Below are 16,695 nucleotides of genomic sequence, written 5' to 3'. Positions count from 1 at the left end.
AGTTTATTTGAGGAGTAGACACGTTCAGCTTAGCCTACAGCTCATGCTCAGCAACAAGCAGCACTTTGGTTTTGAAAACGGCATATGTCTTTCATTCTCTTCCACTTAGAAACACTCTCCCCTCTCTGTTTGTCTTCCGGCAGGCATTCATGGAGGATGTCAAGTCTCGCGGGCCGTTCATCTACTCAGTCTTGGAATCTGCCCAGGCTTTTCTGGCTCAGCATCCCTTCCAGGAGCCAGAGGAGACCCTGACCGATGGAAAAGGTCTGCTCCCCTCCTACTCTGTGCCAACTGCCAAAATATCATACTCACAACCTCCCCATGCTAAGCCCCGCGGAGTTCATTTGGTAGGACCTATGCAGGTGAAATCTGCCATTACTAGCTATTAGCAGTGATCCGTCCTCTGGTGTCACACTGGGTTTAGGGAACGGGTCGAGGCCAATTAGGTCCAGCTCTACGATACTGTCTGCTCAAATCAATTATACAGCAAGCTCTGCTGTTTCTCCACCGACACGTCCTCTTTCTTAAAGTTTGGCTCTCAACACTGGATGCCCTCTTGGGAAATACCGTAGCAATCTACTTCACTGTGTTCTCCTTATGTGTCCAACTTGTTTTCCTCCCTACCTTCTTCCATCTTTCCTTTCACGATGTCAGTGTCTCTAGTCATTGCTCTTCTTATTGTCAGACCTCTAACCCCTGCACTCCTCTCCAGCCTGTTATTTCTCCCACTGCTTTTATTTGCACCTCTATGCTTTTATCCCTTTTATGCGAGGCCTCGTCTAACCTCTCCCATCCTCTGCAGAGGCGTCTCCAAGCCGGAGAATCTTAAACGTGAGCCGCTCAGTGTGGAAGCAGGCAAACGTGGCCAGTGACCTGTGGGAGAAGTTGACTGCACGCTGTGTGGATCGCCATAGGTCTGGCACTTCTTTTACCTTGTGTGTAGTTTTAAAGTGGTTCTAACAGTGGTGGGAAGTACTTTATTTATGTGCAATTGTGAAGAACTTATAGTTGACTTTAGTGTAATCCAGTGGATGCTACTTTATCTTCAAGAGATAATGTTACGCGACCACAGACACTACATTTATAGATAGCTGTAGTTACAAATTACTTTACAGACTAGGATTTTACATGAAATACAAACACATGAGCATAGATGAGCATTAGTTACGATTAAACCAGTGGTTCCCCACCATTTTAAAACTCTTAAAAATAGCAGTGGCCCTTTGTCACATTTTAGATTAGTCACCCCTAAACTAACTGTTGTATTATTAGTGGAGCAGAACTTTTGTTTTCAGTTTTTTATTCTTTTCTGTCGAATTAATATCATCTCATGACCTGTCAGATTTATCTTGTGACCCTTTGGAGGACCACGCCCTCTCGTTTGGAAACTAAACTATCAAACAGTATAAACTAGCTCCACCTTAACCAGCATTCAGTGTCTTCTGAGAGACCTAAATGGTAATTTAAGGGACATTAGCTCCTGTAACTCAGGTATTTGTATCTTTGTGATGCAGATTATGATGTCCTGAGTCAAATGTTTTGTGTACTCATGCTGTGACCTGACATTTTATTGTCTGTAACTGTACTTTTTATGTGTCAGATACAAGAATGTGCTGTTGTCTTGGCCAGGTCAATCTTGAAAATGGGATTTATAAACTCAATTAGGCTTTTCCTTGTTGAATACATGTAAAAAAAATAAACAAAAAAATAAATACAGTATAAATAAATATTTTTTAATAAAAACAAGTATTTACCATTTAACAGTAACATGCCTATAACTATTGGAGTAATGGGGTTGAATGTTATTTCTCCCTGTGACTGTGAGTGCATGGTTATGCTGCAATACATTGCATGTAATACAATTACCATAACCTGATTACAACATCTGTCAAACATAATCCATTACAGAAACGATTAGGAAAAGGCCTTTATTAAGTTTTCGATCTAAGAAAGTTCAGAGCTCACTAGAATATTAAAACATGCTTTCAAAGAAAAAGCACTTTGATGAATGAATTAATGGTATGAAATAATGTGGGCACAGCTCTACTGAAATGTTTGCAAAATTGTAATAAATGTTGTGTCTGCATGCTCTATGGAGTTTGATAGGTTTTTTCGCCTGCATTATCTCCGCATTATATGACTGCAGGCATTAACTGTAATGAATTATGTTTTCAACACAACTCCCAGACACATGGAGAGGACATTAGAGCGGCTCCTGCAGGTCCAGGCGGCGATGGAGGAGCTGGCAGTGGCCCTGGAGCAAGCTGAAGGGGTGAGAGACGCCTGGGAACCCGTCGGAGATCTCTTCATCGACTCTCTGCAGGATCACATCGACGCCACCAAGGTAGACACAGGGCACCACGCTGCATCACATACAAGCTCTCTCTTTCTCCTTATCTCTCTCAAGCACATACACGCAGACACATTATCATGAATCCCAGATATAAGTTGCTTTAACCAGCGGGGCGACTTAATTGTCTCTTTTGAGATAATCGCCCCGGGCTAACCCTGAAAAAAATAGTGTGACACATTGTAAACAAACATCAAAACACTGACATCCAGATTTTTTTTTATCACAAAAAACCAGCAGGGAAATATTACGAATGAATAACTGAGAGATGTGTATCAGGCAGCGTTGCTTTAAAAGGTTTGTTTTGGTTGCCTGTGTGTACACATCCCTGGTAGAGTAGCTGTGATCTGACAGATGATGACAAGGACGTGGCACTTCAAACTGACACGGTGAGATAGCAATCCCCCAGTTGAATAGATGTTGTTAGACAAATGGCAGGTCATTGGTTGAGTCATTATGGAGTGTCAATGCTGCATGTAATTTTGTGGCGCTCTTCATTAGAAGTGTGGGCCCATCACAATAATTATGTCACTGTCACAGGCAGCACATGTTCAGCTTGGTGTTTAGGGCTGGCTTGTCAATTGGCCTCATCTCACTCACATTTACACACCAAACAGAGACAAAACCGCACACATGACTGCATGCAAATGAGACATAAGTACATGTCATCCACACTTGCATACACACTTATGGTGTTGCAACTAAGTCTTTTGTTACATAATTTGGTCGATAAAATGTCTCCCACAGCCTCCCAAAATCCCAACGTGACATTTCAAATATCGTGTTTTCAAATCTCAAATCTCAAACCCAAATATGTTTCTGTCAATATCACATGAAACTGAGAAAAAGTAGCACATCCTCACATACAAGAAGATGGAACCATCCCACGATGTTTTTTGGCTCAAATAAAATGAATCAATAGTTGCAGATTAATTTTGTCCTGATTGACAAAGTGAGCTATTTCAGTGCAAAATCACAGAACACGCTGACACATGCTGACAGTATTATACTAGTGCTTGTCATTTTGTACATTGTCCCCGCTGGTCTCTAGACACAGGAAGCACATTCACAGATATCAGGGATTAACGTCCTGCCATTCAAAAAATCAATTCTGTTTAAGTTTATAATTACAGTGTGAATCTTACACACAGTTCCAAATTGTTCAATATGAAGTGTACATTCAGGTATTTGGGTTTTTACATGAATTCACATCCTGTCATTCAAATTACACTCTTCGGAAGAAAGGCAGGGTAGTAATGCCCAAAACACATGTGACCTCAGGCTGTCTAATGGCTGAGTGTGCTGACGTTCATGCCAAACAGCTCTCTGGTGTTGCCCTACAGTACCTTTCACTCCAAATCTTTCATGTGTGTAATGCCATAAACAAATCAGTCCTTAAAACTGGATACATTTGATATGTAAAGTCTACGATGGACAGACACTGGTGCTATTTCTATACCATTTTACATTCATTTCACTTTGATTTCTGTTGATATATTGCTGCAAAATATTTCCCTCAGACGGAACAGAGATGACAGCAAAAACAGATATGATTTCAATTGATTTTTGTCATTTATTTAATTTGGGTGAAGTTAGTTCAGACTGATATTTGCTGATGTTTGAATACAAAATGTTTAATATTTCTGCTGTTTTCCCTTTGCCATCCCCCTCTCCCTCCACCTTCTGCTTGGCTCTCTCTCTCTAATGCTCCTGCAGTTATTTAAAGAGGAGCTAACTCAAGTGAAGGAGGGCATGAAGCACATCAATGATCTGGCCCACCAGCTGGCTATCGCCGATGTCCATTTGTCGATGGAGAACGCCCGCGCCCTGGAGCATCTCAACAGCAGATGGAAAGTGCTTCAGGTAGATTTCACTGCTGTGTCTGCGTCATTTGTTTGACATTGTCAGCAGCAGCTTTTCCAGCAGTCAAATTCAAGGGAGACATTCGGGAGTGATTTCATGTGTTATGGTGATCCGAGTGCAAGTTAAGAGTTTTTGTGAGGCTCCAAAAGTGCCCACACCCCAGGCCTTGAACTGCTTTACAACATGTTTTTATGTCTTTTTGAGCTAGTGAAGGACAACGATGTGATTTAGGGATGGATAACAAGCTATGTGTGAGATGAAAAAAGTCTCTTATTGGAAAGGCTGTTCAGCTCACATTTTCAAGATGATAGATGAATGGTAGTTACTCTCTCAGACCTTAAAAAACACTGAACTAATTAGTGAACTATTAATGATTGTCCAGTTAGGCAAGTATTACCTATCTAACCATAGATTATACATCCATTTCAAGGGGATCCATGGTGGCCTGTGGGTTGATGCTCTGACCATAAACTGCAACAACCCAGGTTCAAGTCCGGAGGGAAACCTTTGTCTCATGTTGTTCCCATCACTCATTCCTCTCATTTCCTGCCATCTCTTTACTGTCAGCTATGGAATAAAAGCAGATAGGCCCCTCAAAAACACAAGCATGCAAGCTTTACCTGTTGCTCCCTCTGTTTTGCTCATCTTTTGAGTGCAGACTGTACAGTTTTAAGTATATTTTGTGGTATTTTTGCTCGTATTAGATAAAAGACAGTGGAGGACTACATGAAACAACAGATCCCTGGCCGGACTCCGAGCCACAAGGACACCCAGAATCCCAGCGCAGCGATTTATTTCCATTCTTCTCAGTTCATTTAAAATGAATCAATGAATGTTGTGTAACCAATAAGGGTGAGAAGAATAAAGTAATAATGAATTGAAAAGGGATCAAATTTCTTCATAACACCTATATTTGCAAAATGGTCAGTTAATAAATGTATCAAGTGATACAAATCTGCTGTTAATATAAGGTAAGGCATGCATCAGTATGGGGGCTGGGTCTACAGAGATTATCTGAGCTGCTCAAACTATCCACAAATCTATCCACATCAAATCTAACTGCCTAAACACACCGGTCTCAGCAGAGGTGTTTTTTAGCAGCAGCTCAACTTTTTTCTTCCCAATAAAGAAACATTTACATGGCGTTCGTTAAAGAGTACAACTGTTGATCAGAATGTTTACATGTCAACTTGTAGAGTCGTTGTATCGATCACGCTTTTGGTATTTTCATTCATCACAAATAAATATACATATAAATATACAACTATATTAACTGACATTTATATGCAGTTGCTTGAAGCGGGCAATTTTTAAATGAATCCAAGGCATTTAAAAGTGCCTTGTATTCATTGAAGTGGACTTGCCTTCCCCCCGGAGGCCTCGCTGAACATATGGATGCATTATCCAGTGAGCATTACCTCCACCAGCAACATCTGTAGTGCTCCCACAAGCACAACAGCAGCCACTTAAGTAAGAACCCTGTTTCCAGTAACCTTCATGATACCTTCTCCGCAGCCTACTGTTCATGGCTTATTATGTTTTAATTGCTGCTCCTGTCTGTCTCTCTCTGCGTCTGAACATGACTATGTGATGTTATCGTCCCTGTAACGATTCCTAGAAATTCATTTCCACTCTGCATACTGACTGCTCGCTGACTGCCTGCGACGTTCGTGTGATGTGGTCCTGAAATGAGCTCGCATATAAATAGGAACCTATTATTTTTAGACGTATCAGTAGCATATCTTCTTTCAGTTTCAATTAAAGCATCTGCAATGTGTTCTTTTTCAAGGGTCACGATGCCCAGTGAAGTTTAAACAATCAGTAAAAGCACTCAGATGGGCATTAAATTCCAATGTCGTACTTTCTGGAGCCTGAATTGTCACGGAGACATCCTTTACAAATTGTCTCCACGGTCTCATGTATTTTAGGAGAGAATTGTTGGGACTGAGCTACAGAGAAAGAACATCAATTTGGACTTATCTTTCTCCTCATTGATGTCCGTTTGCGTTGGAGGTAAAAAGCGTTTTCATGAAAATGATCTTTTACAGCACAATTTCTCCTAAATCTTTGATGCACTGTGCGCTGCAGTCGGCAGTGTGTCCTCTGGTCTTTGATTCAAGAAGTAAGCTTCTCATCGTGTCCCCAATGATCAACACTGTTAAAAAGGCTTTCAGTATCCGTAGTCACCCGCAGATATTCATCTCCCAGATCTTGGATTGTTCTCTGAGTTCCTGTGGTAGTAGAGCCGGAGAGACATATGATGAGGCCGGTGATGCAAATGATTTTGAGAGAAAAAAAACTGTTTTTTTGTTGCCTTGCTTTCACCCCGGTCGATCTGCTATCTCTACTTTTCCACATTAATTAATTTCAACGCAATAAGAAGCACTAACCTGCTATCTTTCACTGTGAAAGAAAGCAGATTGTCTTTTTTTTATTTTCTTTGTCTCTCTCTGTCCTATTTTTCTCTTAATTAAAATGATAAATACTAAATCCCAGCAACATCCTGTGCCCTGTTGATTTTGGCTGCTCTGCGAAAATGTATTTCCAAATGTGAGTTGCTAATATTTGTCGATCATGTATAATTCAGTCATTTGTCTTCCTTATGGCAACCCAAATTGACTGTACAACACATAAATTGTACAACAGCAAACAGTTGGCAGTGACATATCCACAGCACATTGACAATGCTCTATATTAGACCCAACCAATATAAATCACGCTCCACATTATATTGTTTTATTTTCTGCTAATAGAGCAATGACGTGCACACAGAGAAATGCCAATTTATCTAACTTTACACATTAAGACTCATTGCCTGTGCTTCTGTGAAGGTCCCTCACAGTTTCTCTTTTCTCTTTATCTGTCTCTCTACCTCATGGCGAGTGGATTTACCTCCCATTGTTTCAAACATCCAGCTGACAACGTTTCATGTGCCAAATCCAATACACTTCAAATAAACCAGGATTACGCAGGCTAAATCCCATTTGGTGGGAAAATACAGTTACTGATATGAAATGCTTCTACAAGCGCAATTGTGTCTCTCTCAGTTAACGTGGTTGTTGATGCAAGACATGTGAGGCTTTAAAACCCCTACACACCCCCTTTTCTCTCTTTATTTCTTCATCTTTTCCTCTTTTCAACACTGACATTGCAAACTAGGTACCGTTGTCCTCGTTTCAACACAATATATTACTTGATAATGTCTCTCTTTATTTCCTACCTGCTGCTTTTCAAAGGCCTTAAAAGTCCAAGAGGACCAGAAGAGGAAAAAGATGTAATTTATATTCCGTAGTTAACTAATGGAGAAGAAACAGGTGGTCTGTGTGCGTCTTCTTCTTTCTTTGGGGGATTTGTTGCACAGACAGCATGATTCACTTTGATTTAACTCTTAACTCACACTCTACTCTAATCTCTTTCCATCTCTCTCTCTCTCTCTCTCTCTCTCTCTCTCTCTCTCTCTCTCTCTCTCTCTCTCTCTCTCGCTCTCTCTCTCTCTCGCTCTGTGTGTATGTGTGTGTGTGTGTACGTGCGTGTCCTCAGGCTTCCATAGAGGAGCGGCTGAAGCAGCTTCAGGATGCACATAGAGACTTTGGCCCCGGATCGCAGCACTTCCTTTCCAGTAAGAGTCCTCTACTGCTATTTGAAGTTAGTACCTGCACCAATCTGTGCCATGCTGTGCCAAGACACTGTCTCAGAGGGTAGGGGAATGAAAAGGTTAGATGTGTTACATTTTTGTTAAAGCTATACAACGCGACGTGGGTTTGCGTGTGAATATGAGTTTAGAGGTGACTTTGTATGTCAGTCTTCATCAGTTCCGGCACATCGTTGCGATAAACATCCTCAGCGATGCTCATCAGATCCGCTGTTATTTGAGCAGAGATACATATTTCTTTTACCTGCTGCACTTTAAAGGCTACAGAGATGCAGCAGGAGGGAAGAACATGTGATTTTATATATATTTTTTAACCTAATTTAAATAGATTTGTGTCGAAGGGCTCCCTGTGTGAGTGCGTCTGAAGCAGTGTGTGCTTGTGTGCTTCCAATGTCCTCACCAAACCTCATCCACTTGGCTCAGATATGCCATACTGGGGCTTATGTAGCCCTGCCAGCTCAGCCCACTGCGCCTTGTAGCAGCGTCTGTGTTTGTGTGGCTTATTTATGCATCAACATGCATTCATTTCATTATGTCGTTTGAAATAGGACATATGGAATACTGATTATGGCACTTATTTTATAGACGGATGGATTTGTGGAATGTAACTGTGCACATTCACTTAAGTACTGCACTTAAGGTCCATTTTACGCTACTTTACTGGGGGTCATATTGTACCACTATTTCTCCACTATACATTTATTTGGCGGCTATGCAAATGTATATTGGAACATTTAAAATGGGTTATACATCATTTTCAGATGTTTATGAGGTCAAACATTAACAATACTTCCTCCCAAAAAGCCAAAGAAGAGTCAAGAAGAGTTTATGTTACATGACTTTCTTTTTCTTCTTTACAAACCAGTAATCATCTCATGACCGCCAAACTTAAATTGTGATCCTTTAGAGAGGCCTGACCTCTAATTTGGGAACAAATAGACTAAACTACCAATGTAACATGTTGAATGCAGGACTTTGACTTTTAATGAAACATATTTACATTGCAGTATTTGGTGATTTTACTTAAGGAAAGAATCTTAACACTTTCTCCGCCTTTGCGTTCGTAAGTCTACTTCAGTCTTTGTGCGTGTACGTGTGTTTTCCAGAGCAGCAACGAACAAGTCTACGTTGTGCCATGTCGAGAGACACTGACGGACAATGCCTGGTGTGTGTATGTGTGCATGTATGCCTTTGTATCAGTGTGCCTTCTGCTGCTTCCAGTGCAGTCTGTCCTCTTTCATCCTCTGCTGGACTCCCTGTAGTTCAGTCTAAACGCTACAGTCACCTCGTCTCACTGACTCCTGTGTCTCCCGTGTTGTATTCGGCCGTGCCAAACAAATCAACACTGTGGAATCCCGACACAATAGACGTGTCTCTGTGGCTATACAGTTTTAAAAATGCACAATGGCTTTTTATTCGTGACATGCCAGTTCTGAAATTGATTTTGGTTTGCACAGGTTCAGTGCAGATACCGTGGGAGCGTGCCATTTCCCCGAACAAAGTGCCCTACTACATCAAGTAAGTGCAACTTCAGGGTCAGCTTCTGCAATATGTGGAATGTACTTTGGCTCGTTTCATTTTGGGATGTTTTGGTATTTTTATGACAATGAGGATGACCATTGTACTTTGGGTCTGTGGAGCACATTGGTTACATTTTTCTCCTGAAAGGTTAAGTTATTTTGTTTCCAGTGTACAGCAAACTCTACTGAAACTGGCTGTTTGTAGCGTTATGCAACACTACTTCTGGGATTGTCTGGTGGTATTGTCAAGCCGTGCAATCTGTCACATATAAAAGCAGTTGCTGGGAGCAGTTCACTTAACATTTGGTATGTTGATCATATAAATATGATTGTAAAAGAGTTGTTGCCCATTTCACCAGGTGTATTGATAATTTCTCGCTTTCAAACCTCTGATTGCTGTTGCTACTTTTCCATGCAGGATAACAGTGAACAAAGCACACAGAGTATTATAATCACTGAAAATATCAGAGATAGTCAGCAATCCAGAGTTCTGGATGAATGCAACCAGCAAATCAAAACACAGCTCTAACTGCAAAATGCAACTCAAATTGAATCACTTCTTGCTTTGCCGTTTTAAAGATCTTTCCATTGCCCAAACATTTATACAGATCTATACCTCTCTGAACCAGATACATACTAAATGATTCAGGAACTCTACTGAGCTACCGTGAACCCTATTTGCGTGAGCAATCATCTGTTTATATTTATTTACCTCATCATTACTATTCCACCTTTAGAGTGCTGCTGGTTTCACCAAATAACTGTGTGTTTGAGTAGGTGTGTGTTTATGGTGGGGGGTATCTTTGCGTGTGCAGTTTGTTTCTCAACAGAAGTAATAGTTATCTTGCCTAATCATGTGCTATAGAACCTTGTGGGTCTTGTTTTAGTCTGGTCAATTCTTTATGGGCTATATTACTGTACCAACGGGGGTGGGAATAGTATCTGAGTAGCACTATCGGCTACCGATCAATTAGCTCTCGTGCAGGTAAAAGGACGAGTGCTGCCCTAAAAGGCCCCTGGGTGCTGCCATACTTTCTGCTTCGGGGTTTCTTATTTATTTTGCTGCGCTTGTCCTTTTGTATTTGATCTTTATTTTCTGAATGTGCCCATAGAGCTAGATGGGGAATCTGTAGGTGCTGTAAATGTACATTTGTAAGGTGTGTGTGGGTTGGGATTTCCTGTCACTGAGCGAAGCCTTTTAAGTCACTGGCAGTATATCTCCAGCAGAGCAGCAGTGGTATGCAACTCTGATGCCCGAACCTGAATCATGTTTGACGTATGTCTCCACTTTAGAGGTCTGAAATCTCTTGTAAACAATGGTCGCCCCATCTTGCCCTCTCATTTTTCTCCTTCTCTCACTGGCCTCTGATCTAATTTCTCTGACATTCTGCCTCACCTGCCTGTCTCTGCTTCCCTCGGCTCATTTCTAACCCATTTTTTCCTTGATCTTTCCGGCCTGACAATGTCCACGTCCATTTTTGCCTGCTTCATAAATTCTTCTGCCCTTTGTTTCCACCAGCCATCAGGCCCAGACAACGTGCTGGGACCATCCAAAGATGACAGAACTGTACCAAGCACTGGGTGAGTAAGGAGACAATTAAAGCCCCCTCAGAGCGCTCATTGGCCCCGGACCCCCACTGGGCTGCAGCAGCGCGGCACCACTGGGCTCCTGCTTTGAAGGCCCTGTCACACGGCTAATTAAGGGCCCTGTATTTCAAACACCTTAGGGACTACATCTCTACAGTCTTTAAACTACGGGGCCAAATTTTCCAGCCCTTTGATTGCTTTTTGCTCAGCCTTTAATGAATTGTGATTAAAAAACATCCTTTGTCTTACTTTTAATCTGATGTGACACAGACAGCGTTCAAGGGAGATGCTGCTGTCACATACACATGCTCAGCTAGAGAAATGCATGCGCACTACACATATAGTAAAACATATACGCCACTAATGACTGCTGCAATGGACTGATAACAGGAAGAGAGACAATTATGTCTAATTTCTCGATGGCAGAGTGGTGCAGCATGTGTTTGTTTTCCTCCATCTTTTAATTTACTCTAATCTCTTTCCATCTCTCTCTCTCCCTCTCCCTCTCCCTCTCTCTCTCTCTCTCTCTCTCTCTCTCTCTCTCTCTCTCTCTCTCTCTCTCTCTCTTTCTCTCTCTCTCTCTCTCTCTCTCTCTCTCTCCCTTCCTCCATTAGCGGATCTGAACAACATCAAGTTCTCAGCATACAGAACAGCCATGAAGCTGCGACGAGTTCAAAAGGCTCTGAGATGTATGTACAGTATTTTATCGATGGTATTTCATGCCTGCAGTTCTGAGATGGCTGGTAAAGTGATGCACTGTTATCCTGCACCATCAATATTCCACGATGACAAGCTCTCTCCCGGAATAAGATATAACGATTAGCTGTGGCACAATTTTTTATTGAGTTGTCGAAGGAATCATCCATCCGCTCTACACTATTTGGAAATGTAATTGAAAATATTCTCTCCATTGCCATTGGCTTTCAATGCAGAAAGCAAAAGTATTGATAAACTCAAGAGCCAATAGAAACTGCTCACCCGCTGGATTCCTTCCTTATTTTCATTTCAGCCTGGATCTTTGGTGTGCTAGATAATTAGAGCTATCAATTGGACCATTTGACTTACAAGATTGAAGGCAATTAGCTTTTGCTCCATGGTTGAGGCTTAAAAGTGTGCCCCATCAGGGCTCTGCATGTACCATATGTGGATGTCTGCGTGCAGCATGAAATCTGTGACTGCAAGGACTGTAGGCGTAGCAGGCCCGACTGCGCATGCTCCAGTTTCTTTCCACAGCCTGCATATGCACCTCTTGCTAGTTTGCCAAGAAGAATAAGAAGATAACAAAGAGGTGTTTTAAGTACGTTTTCTTTGAGGAATACAAAGACAGACAAATTGTGTTGAACTCCGCTATCCAGTGCATTACCGCTATCCACTGAAATAGAGGGTGGATCGGGAAATGTGTGGACGGCCAGACCGAAGCAGCCCCTCAGAATAGTTTTTGGGGCATTGGTGTGTCATACTCGGGCAACACCCTCTCACTTTCTATGCTGATTCTCTCAATGCTTTACTTCATAAGGATTTTTTGCTTCTTTAAGCCTCATATTCTGTCCTCTCTCAGTTCTTCCCTACCTTAAACCTAGCCTTTCTCTCTCAACACCTTAATCTCCACCATCTTCCATCACCAACTCCAGATGAGCCCGTATTTGCCACCGCAAGAGGCCAATTTTGCCCTCTTCCTTTCTCATGTTACCACTTTTGCTTTCTCCTCCAACTCTTCCTCCAACACTCTCTCTCCTCTAAGTCGCGAGTTGCTGTAATGAGAACTCAGCATGCTCAGACCACTGTGAAAAACCTCTTTCATTGACTCTCCCTTGTTCCTTCTCTTTCTTGCTCTCTTATCTCACATTACTAGTTGATATCGTGACAGAATTTAATTGCCAAGCTGCCTTGATAACAGAGCTCTCACTCTTTCTCCCAGCACACTTTGTGAATAATTGAGCAGTGCTGCATAAGAGCCCATCAAAAATATTTTTTCCTGTGATTCCCTCACAACCCTAAAAATACTCCTGATATCGCCTCTCTCTGTTCTGGCTCATTATCGGGCTATTCAATTATACCTGGCATCCACGGACACCCTTTTAGCTCCATTCCTAGGATTGGGCCATCAAATTAGTTTATAAGAGCAAAATCAAATTTGTGTCACTGCCCGCGAAACATCTGGTTGGGCTTAAGTGGGCGAAGAGGGTGAATAAGCACTGAGCTCAGCCTGTGCTCTCATTTGCTGAGGTGAGGATGAGGATGCTGCTCTCTGTGTGTGTGTTGTGTGTTCAAAAGTGAACGCCCAGTACACATGAATGTCTATGTACATGCTCTCAAACTGATGTCACATCAAAAATAAAACGGCACGTACACATATTCTTAATGAAATTGTTGCAATTCTAATACTGTCCAGCATGTAAACTAATAATATGTATCCATGTGTGTTTTAGTGGATTTAGTGGCACTGAGCAGCCTCGTGGAGGTGTTTCGGGAGCAGGAGCTGCAGCAGGGGGAGCATGTGATGGACGTGGTGGAGATGATCCACGGCCTGACGGCTCTGTACGAGAAGCTGGAGGAGGAGAGGTCCGTCCTCGCCAACATCCCCCTTTGCGTCGACATGTGTCTCAACTGGTTGCTGAACGTCTACGACAGGTGAGTGAGCTGGGGTGAGATGCTTCCGGGTATTTATTCAAATCTACTTGTGCTGAAAGCTGCATTGAGTATTTTTTTTTTTATCAACAAAGCTTTTCTATAGTATTGGCTAGTTGTCCCGTGATGACGACCACAGGTTTTGAAGTTAAAAAAGGGATGTGGAGTAAGAGAGACGTGATGTTACCAGACCTTCGTAGGTCGCTCCTCATCTCTGATTGAGGCTGACGAGGTTACATTAGCGGCTACTTGTACAATGCACCAGCATCTCCAACTGAAGTGGCCTGCTTTAAATGACACGCTCATCTCTGTCATGTAATGCTCATGAAGTTTGACAATATATCGACAGTTCAGATGAGTTTAATTGAGTTTGACTGTTTTTGTTTCTGTACATGCCATTGACATCTAGACAGTTACCTTTCCTCCAATGGATGTCTATTTCTATTTCTTTCTATTATTGTCTGATTTGATATTTAACGAGCATGCAACTCTCTGCGGTGGCTTTTTTTTAGGGAAGAATTGTGTGTTTCAGTTAATCCCTGACAGTGATATCTAGTACTGAGTGATGGTCTTGTTATCATGTCTTGAAATGCTGCAGAGCTGGCATTAGAATGGTTGTGGTTGCAAAGGGACACTTTCACAATACACAAGGCCATTTGAGTCGATAGTATAGTAGTATCACATAATGGAGCTTTAAGTAAATACACACCACACACATACACACACACAGAGACAGACTCACTATGCGGAATCCTAAAAACTGTATAAAAACAATATTTAACTATTCCTTACAGTCCGTCTGCAGATTGATGAAAGTGGTTTAATAGCTTGTCGTACGGACATCTATAAAGAGCCACAGTGCGGTTAAAGCTGCAGTAACAATGTCCAGGCAGAGGGCCAATCATGCCTTCTGCGACACAGCAGAAACAAATTCTGTTTAAAACCAACTTTCACCCCATCCTTGCTCCTGATTGACCGTTCTCCAAAGAGAAAACACCGAGCACAGAGGCAGAGTTACAGGAATAACCCCGTCATTGCTGTAAATTCTGTCGGTAGCTCTTAACTACTACTGATGAGAGACAATCAGAGAGTTTGCCCTCTGCATAAATTTCAGTAATTGCTTCTTTCTTTTTACATAGTGGCCGTGAATCTGAATGCTGTGTTTGTTTGTGTGTCCTTTTATATTTGTGTGTTTGCATCTCACTATATTACAGTGTGCAGAGAGGTGTGTCACACGAGCAAGGTGTGTAGGAGTGACAGCATATGAATGATGGCATGCGACACACAGCAGACAGCGTGTGAAAGGTGTTGCTCTTGAGCTCATCTCAACCAACTCCAGCTCTGAATCTAACAGGAAAAAAAACCCAGTGTCCCTACTTTATTTTTGAACACACTCAAGGCAACATCCCAGCTCTTGAAATGTAACGCTCTCTTTGATTCAATTTTATACTTCATTGATCTGCCGTTCTCTGATGAATGTGATGTTCTTGATTTCTCACTTAACGATTCAAATGTTAATTTAATAAGCCGGAGGTTTCTGCCAGTAAAATTTTCCAGGCTGTTTTGGCACTGGAGCTGTGAAATATCAACGGTGACGGTGTGTTTGTGTGTTTTGTATCAAGCCGGGGGAAAAAAATTATAAAACCCTTTAAGGCTCAAGTTATTGCACAACAGCATCCATCTCACTTGCCCTGCTATTGGCTGGTGATCATTTATTCTATTTATTCAGCTGCGGAAAGCACCTCTGATTGTCAAAACCACGGGATAAGGGTATTTAGTTCACGATGCATGCATGCATATAATTGTCTGTAAGTGACATTGTGAGCCGATTATTGCTCTTCTGGCCCTTGAACGAAACACTACATCAAGTGTAGTGCCTTTAGGTACTCTGGATGTGCTCTAATACAATTTCACACTGTTGCACTGACCTGCACTGTACTGCTTTGACCTGAGTAATTCCACCACACTTTGTCCCTCCCAGCAGGGCCCAGCCACTGTATGAATATATTACATCCACACAATACGTCGTAATTTGAGTTCATTCACAGTTCAAATAATGTAACCTCACAACTTTTTTTCTTCTTTTCTTTCCTTCCTCCAGCGCACGTAATGGCAAAATGCGCGTTCTCAGTTTCAAGATGGGTTTGGTGAGCTTGTGCAATGCGGACGTCCAAGAGAAGTACAAATGTGAGTCTGATGCTTGCTCATGTGCCTAATGCATTTCCTCAACTGCAAACAATGAGCCAAAACAAAACGACCCTGATTGCCAGTATTACATAAAGCCATCCACTTAGTCTAATGGAGGAAATGAGTCTGCTGCTTTAAGGGAGAAAGCTTTCTTTACTTCTGCACAGTACATCGGGGGCCTAAAAGGATTGCCTACCAAAGACACCATTCATGCACACTCTCTTTCTATGGCTCCTCCTTTTTCTTCACAAGGCAACTAGCAAAGAGCTAAAGCCATCTCTTACGCTTTTTTTAATCTAAAATGAGACATATTTAGTTGACAAGTCATCCTGTAATCATAGGTAAAATGGAAAGTGAGCACTTGAACTGATGCAAGCTGGACCTTGAGCAGCTTGTAGTTGATACAAGATCAGAGACAACTCTGCCAAACCCTATGTAGCAATTATTCGTGCCTGGCATACCATCTGTGTCAGCTCTTGAAGACAGAGATGACACATTTGCCTTCAAATGAATAGTCCCTGAGGTGAGTCAGCCCTCTTTTTGTAGGTTCAGGTAGACGTGTGGCCTGATAACAGTTTGTCATTTCACTGACTGGCCCTGTGTTTGCCAACTCTAGACGTCTCTGGAATAATATTTGCAAATACATCTGAAGCATTTGCATCAAGTTGCTTTGAGATACAGATGGTGGGTGTTTATTTCATCACCAATCTTTGGCTTGTGATTCAAAAAGGAATATTTGATAGAGTTTGTCATACTACGCACAAGCCCAATTTTGCAGACATCAGTATGTGCTGCTTTCACAACAAATTTGACAAACACACGACTTACTGCTCTGTCACTGGCTTCTGCCTCTAATTTTCTGATCAGAAAAACATGGCGGCTTTTTGAAAGTTTTTACTGATTTTATA

General features: G+C 41.9%; 1 protein-coding gene across 1 annotated transcript in view; it reads left to right on the top strand.

Moving 5' to 3' along the window:
* The window catches only part of drp2 (dystrophin related protein 2), a 68,992-nt gene that overhangs the window by 26,924 nt on the left and 25,373 nt on the right, over positions 1-16,695 (top strand). Inside the window, exons 4-13 of the mRNA XM_068591276.1 lie at positions 144-264; positions 803-914; positions 2,188-2,344; positions 4,067-4,213; positions 7,754-7,832; positions 9,323-9,383; positions 10,905-10,966; positions 11,587-11,661; positions 13,402-13,603; positions 15,702-15,787. Of these exons, the coding sequence (XP_068447377.1) occupies positions 144-264; positions 803-914; positions 2,188-2,344; positions 4,067-4,213; positions 7,754-7,832; positions 9,323-9,383; positions 10,905-10,966; positions 11,587-11,661; positions 13,402-13,603; positions 15,702-15,787 (1,102 nt within the window). The remainder of the gene's footprint in view (positions 1-143; positions 265-802; positions 915-2,187; positions 2,345-4,066; positions 4,214-7,753; positions 7,833-9,322; positions 9,384-10,904; positions 10,967-11,586; positions 11,662-13,401; positions 13,604-15,701; positions 15,788-16,695) is intronic.

The sequence above is a fragment of the Clinocottus analis genome, unplaced genomic scaffold, assembly GCF_023055335.1.
Source record: "Clinocottus analis isolate CAN_PGR_092001 unplaced genomic scaffold, fCliAna1.0.p SCAF_10, whole genome shotgun sequence".
Lineage (NCBI taxonomy): Eukaryota > Metazoa > Chordata > Actinopteri > Perciformes > Cottidae > Clinocottus > Clinocottus analis.
This window is presented reverse-complemented; position numbering and strand designations above follow the sequence as displayed.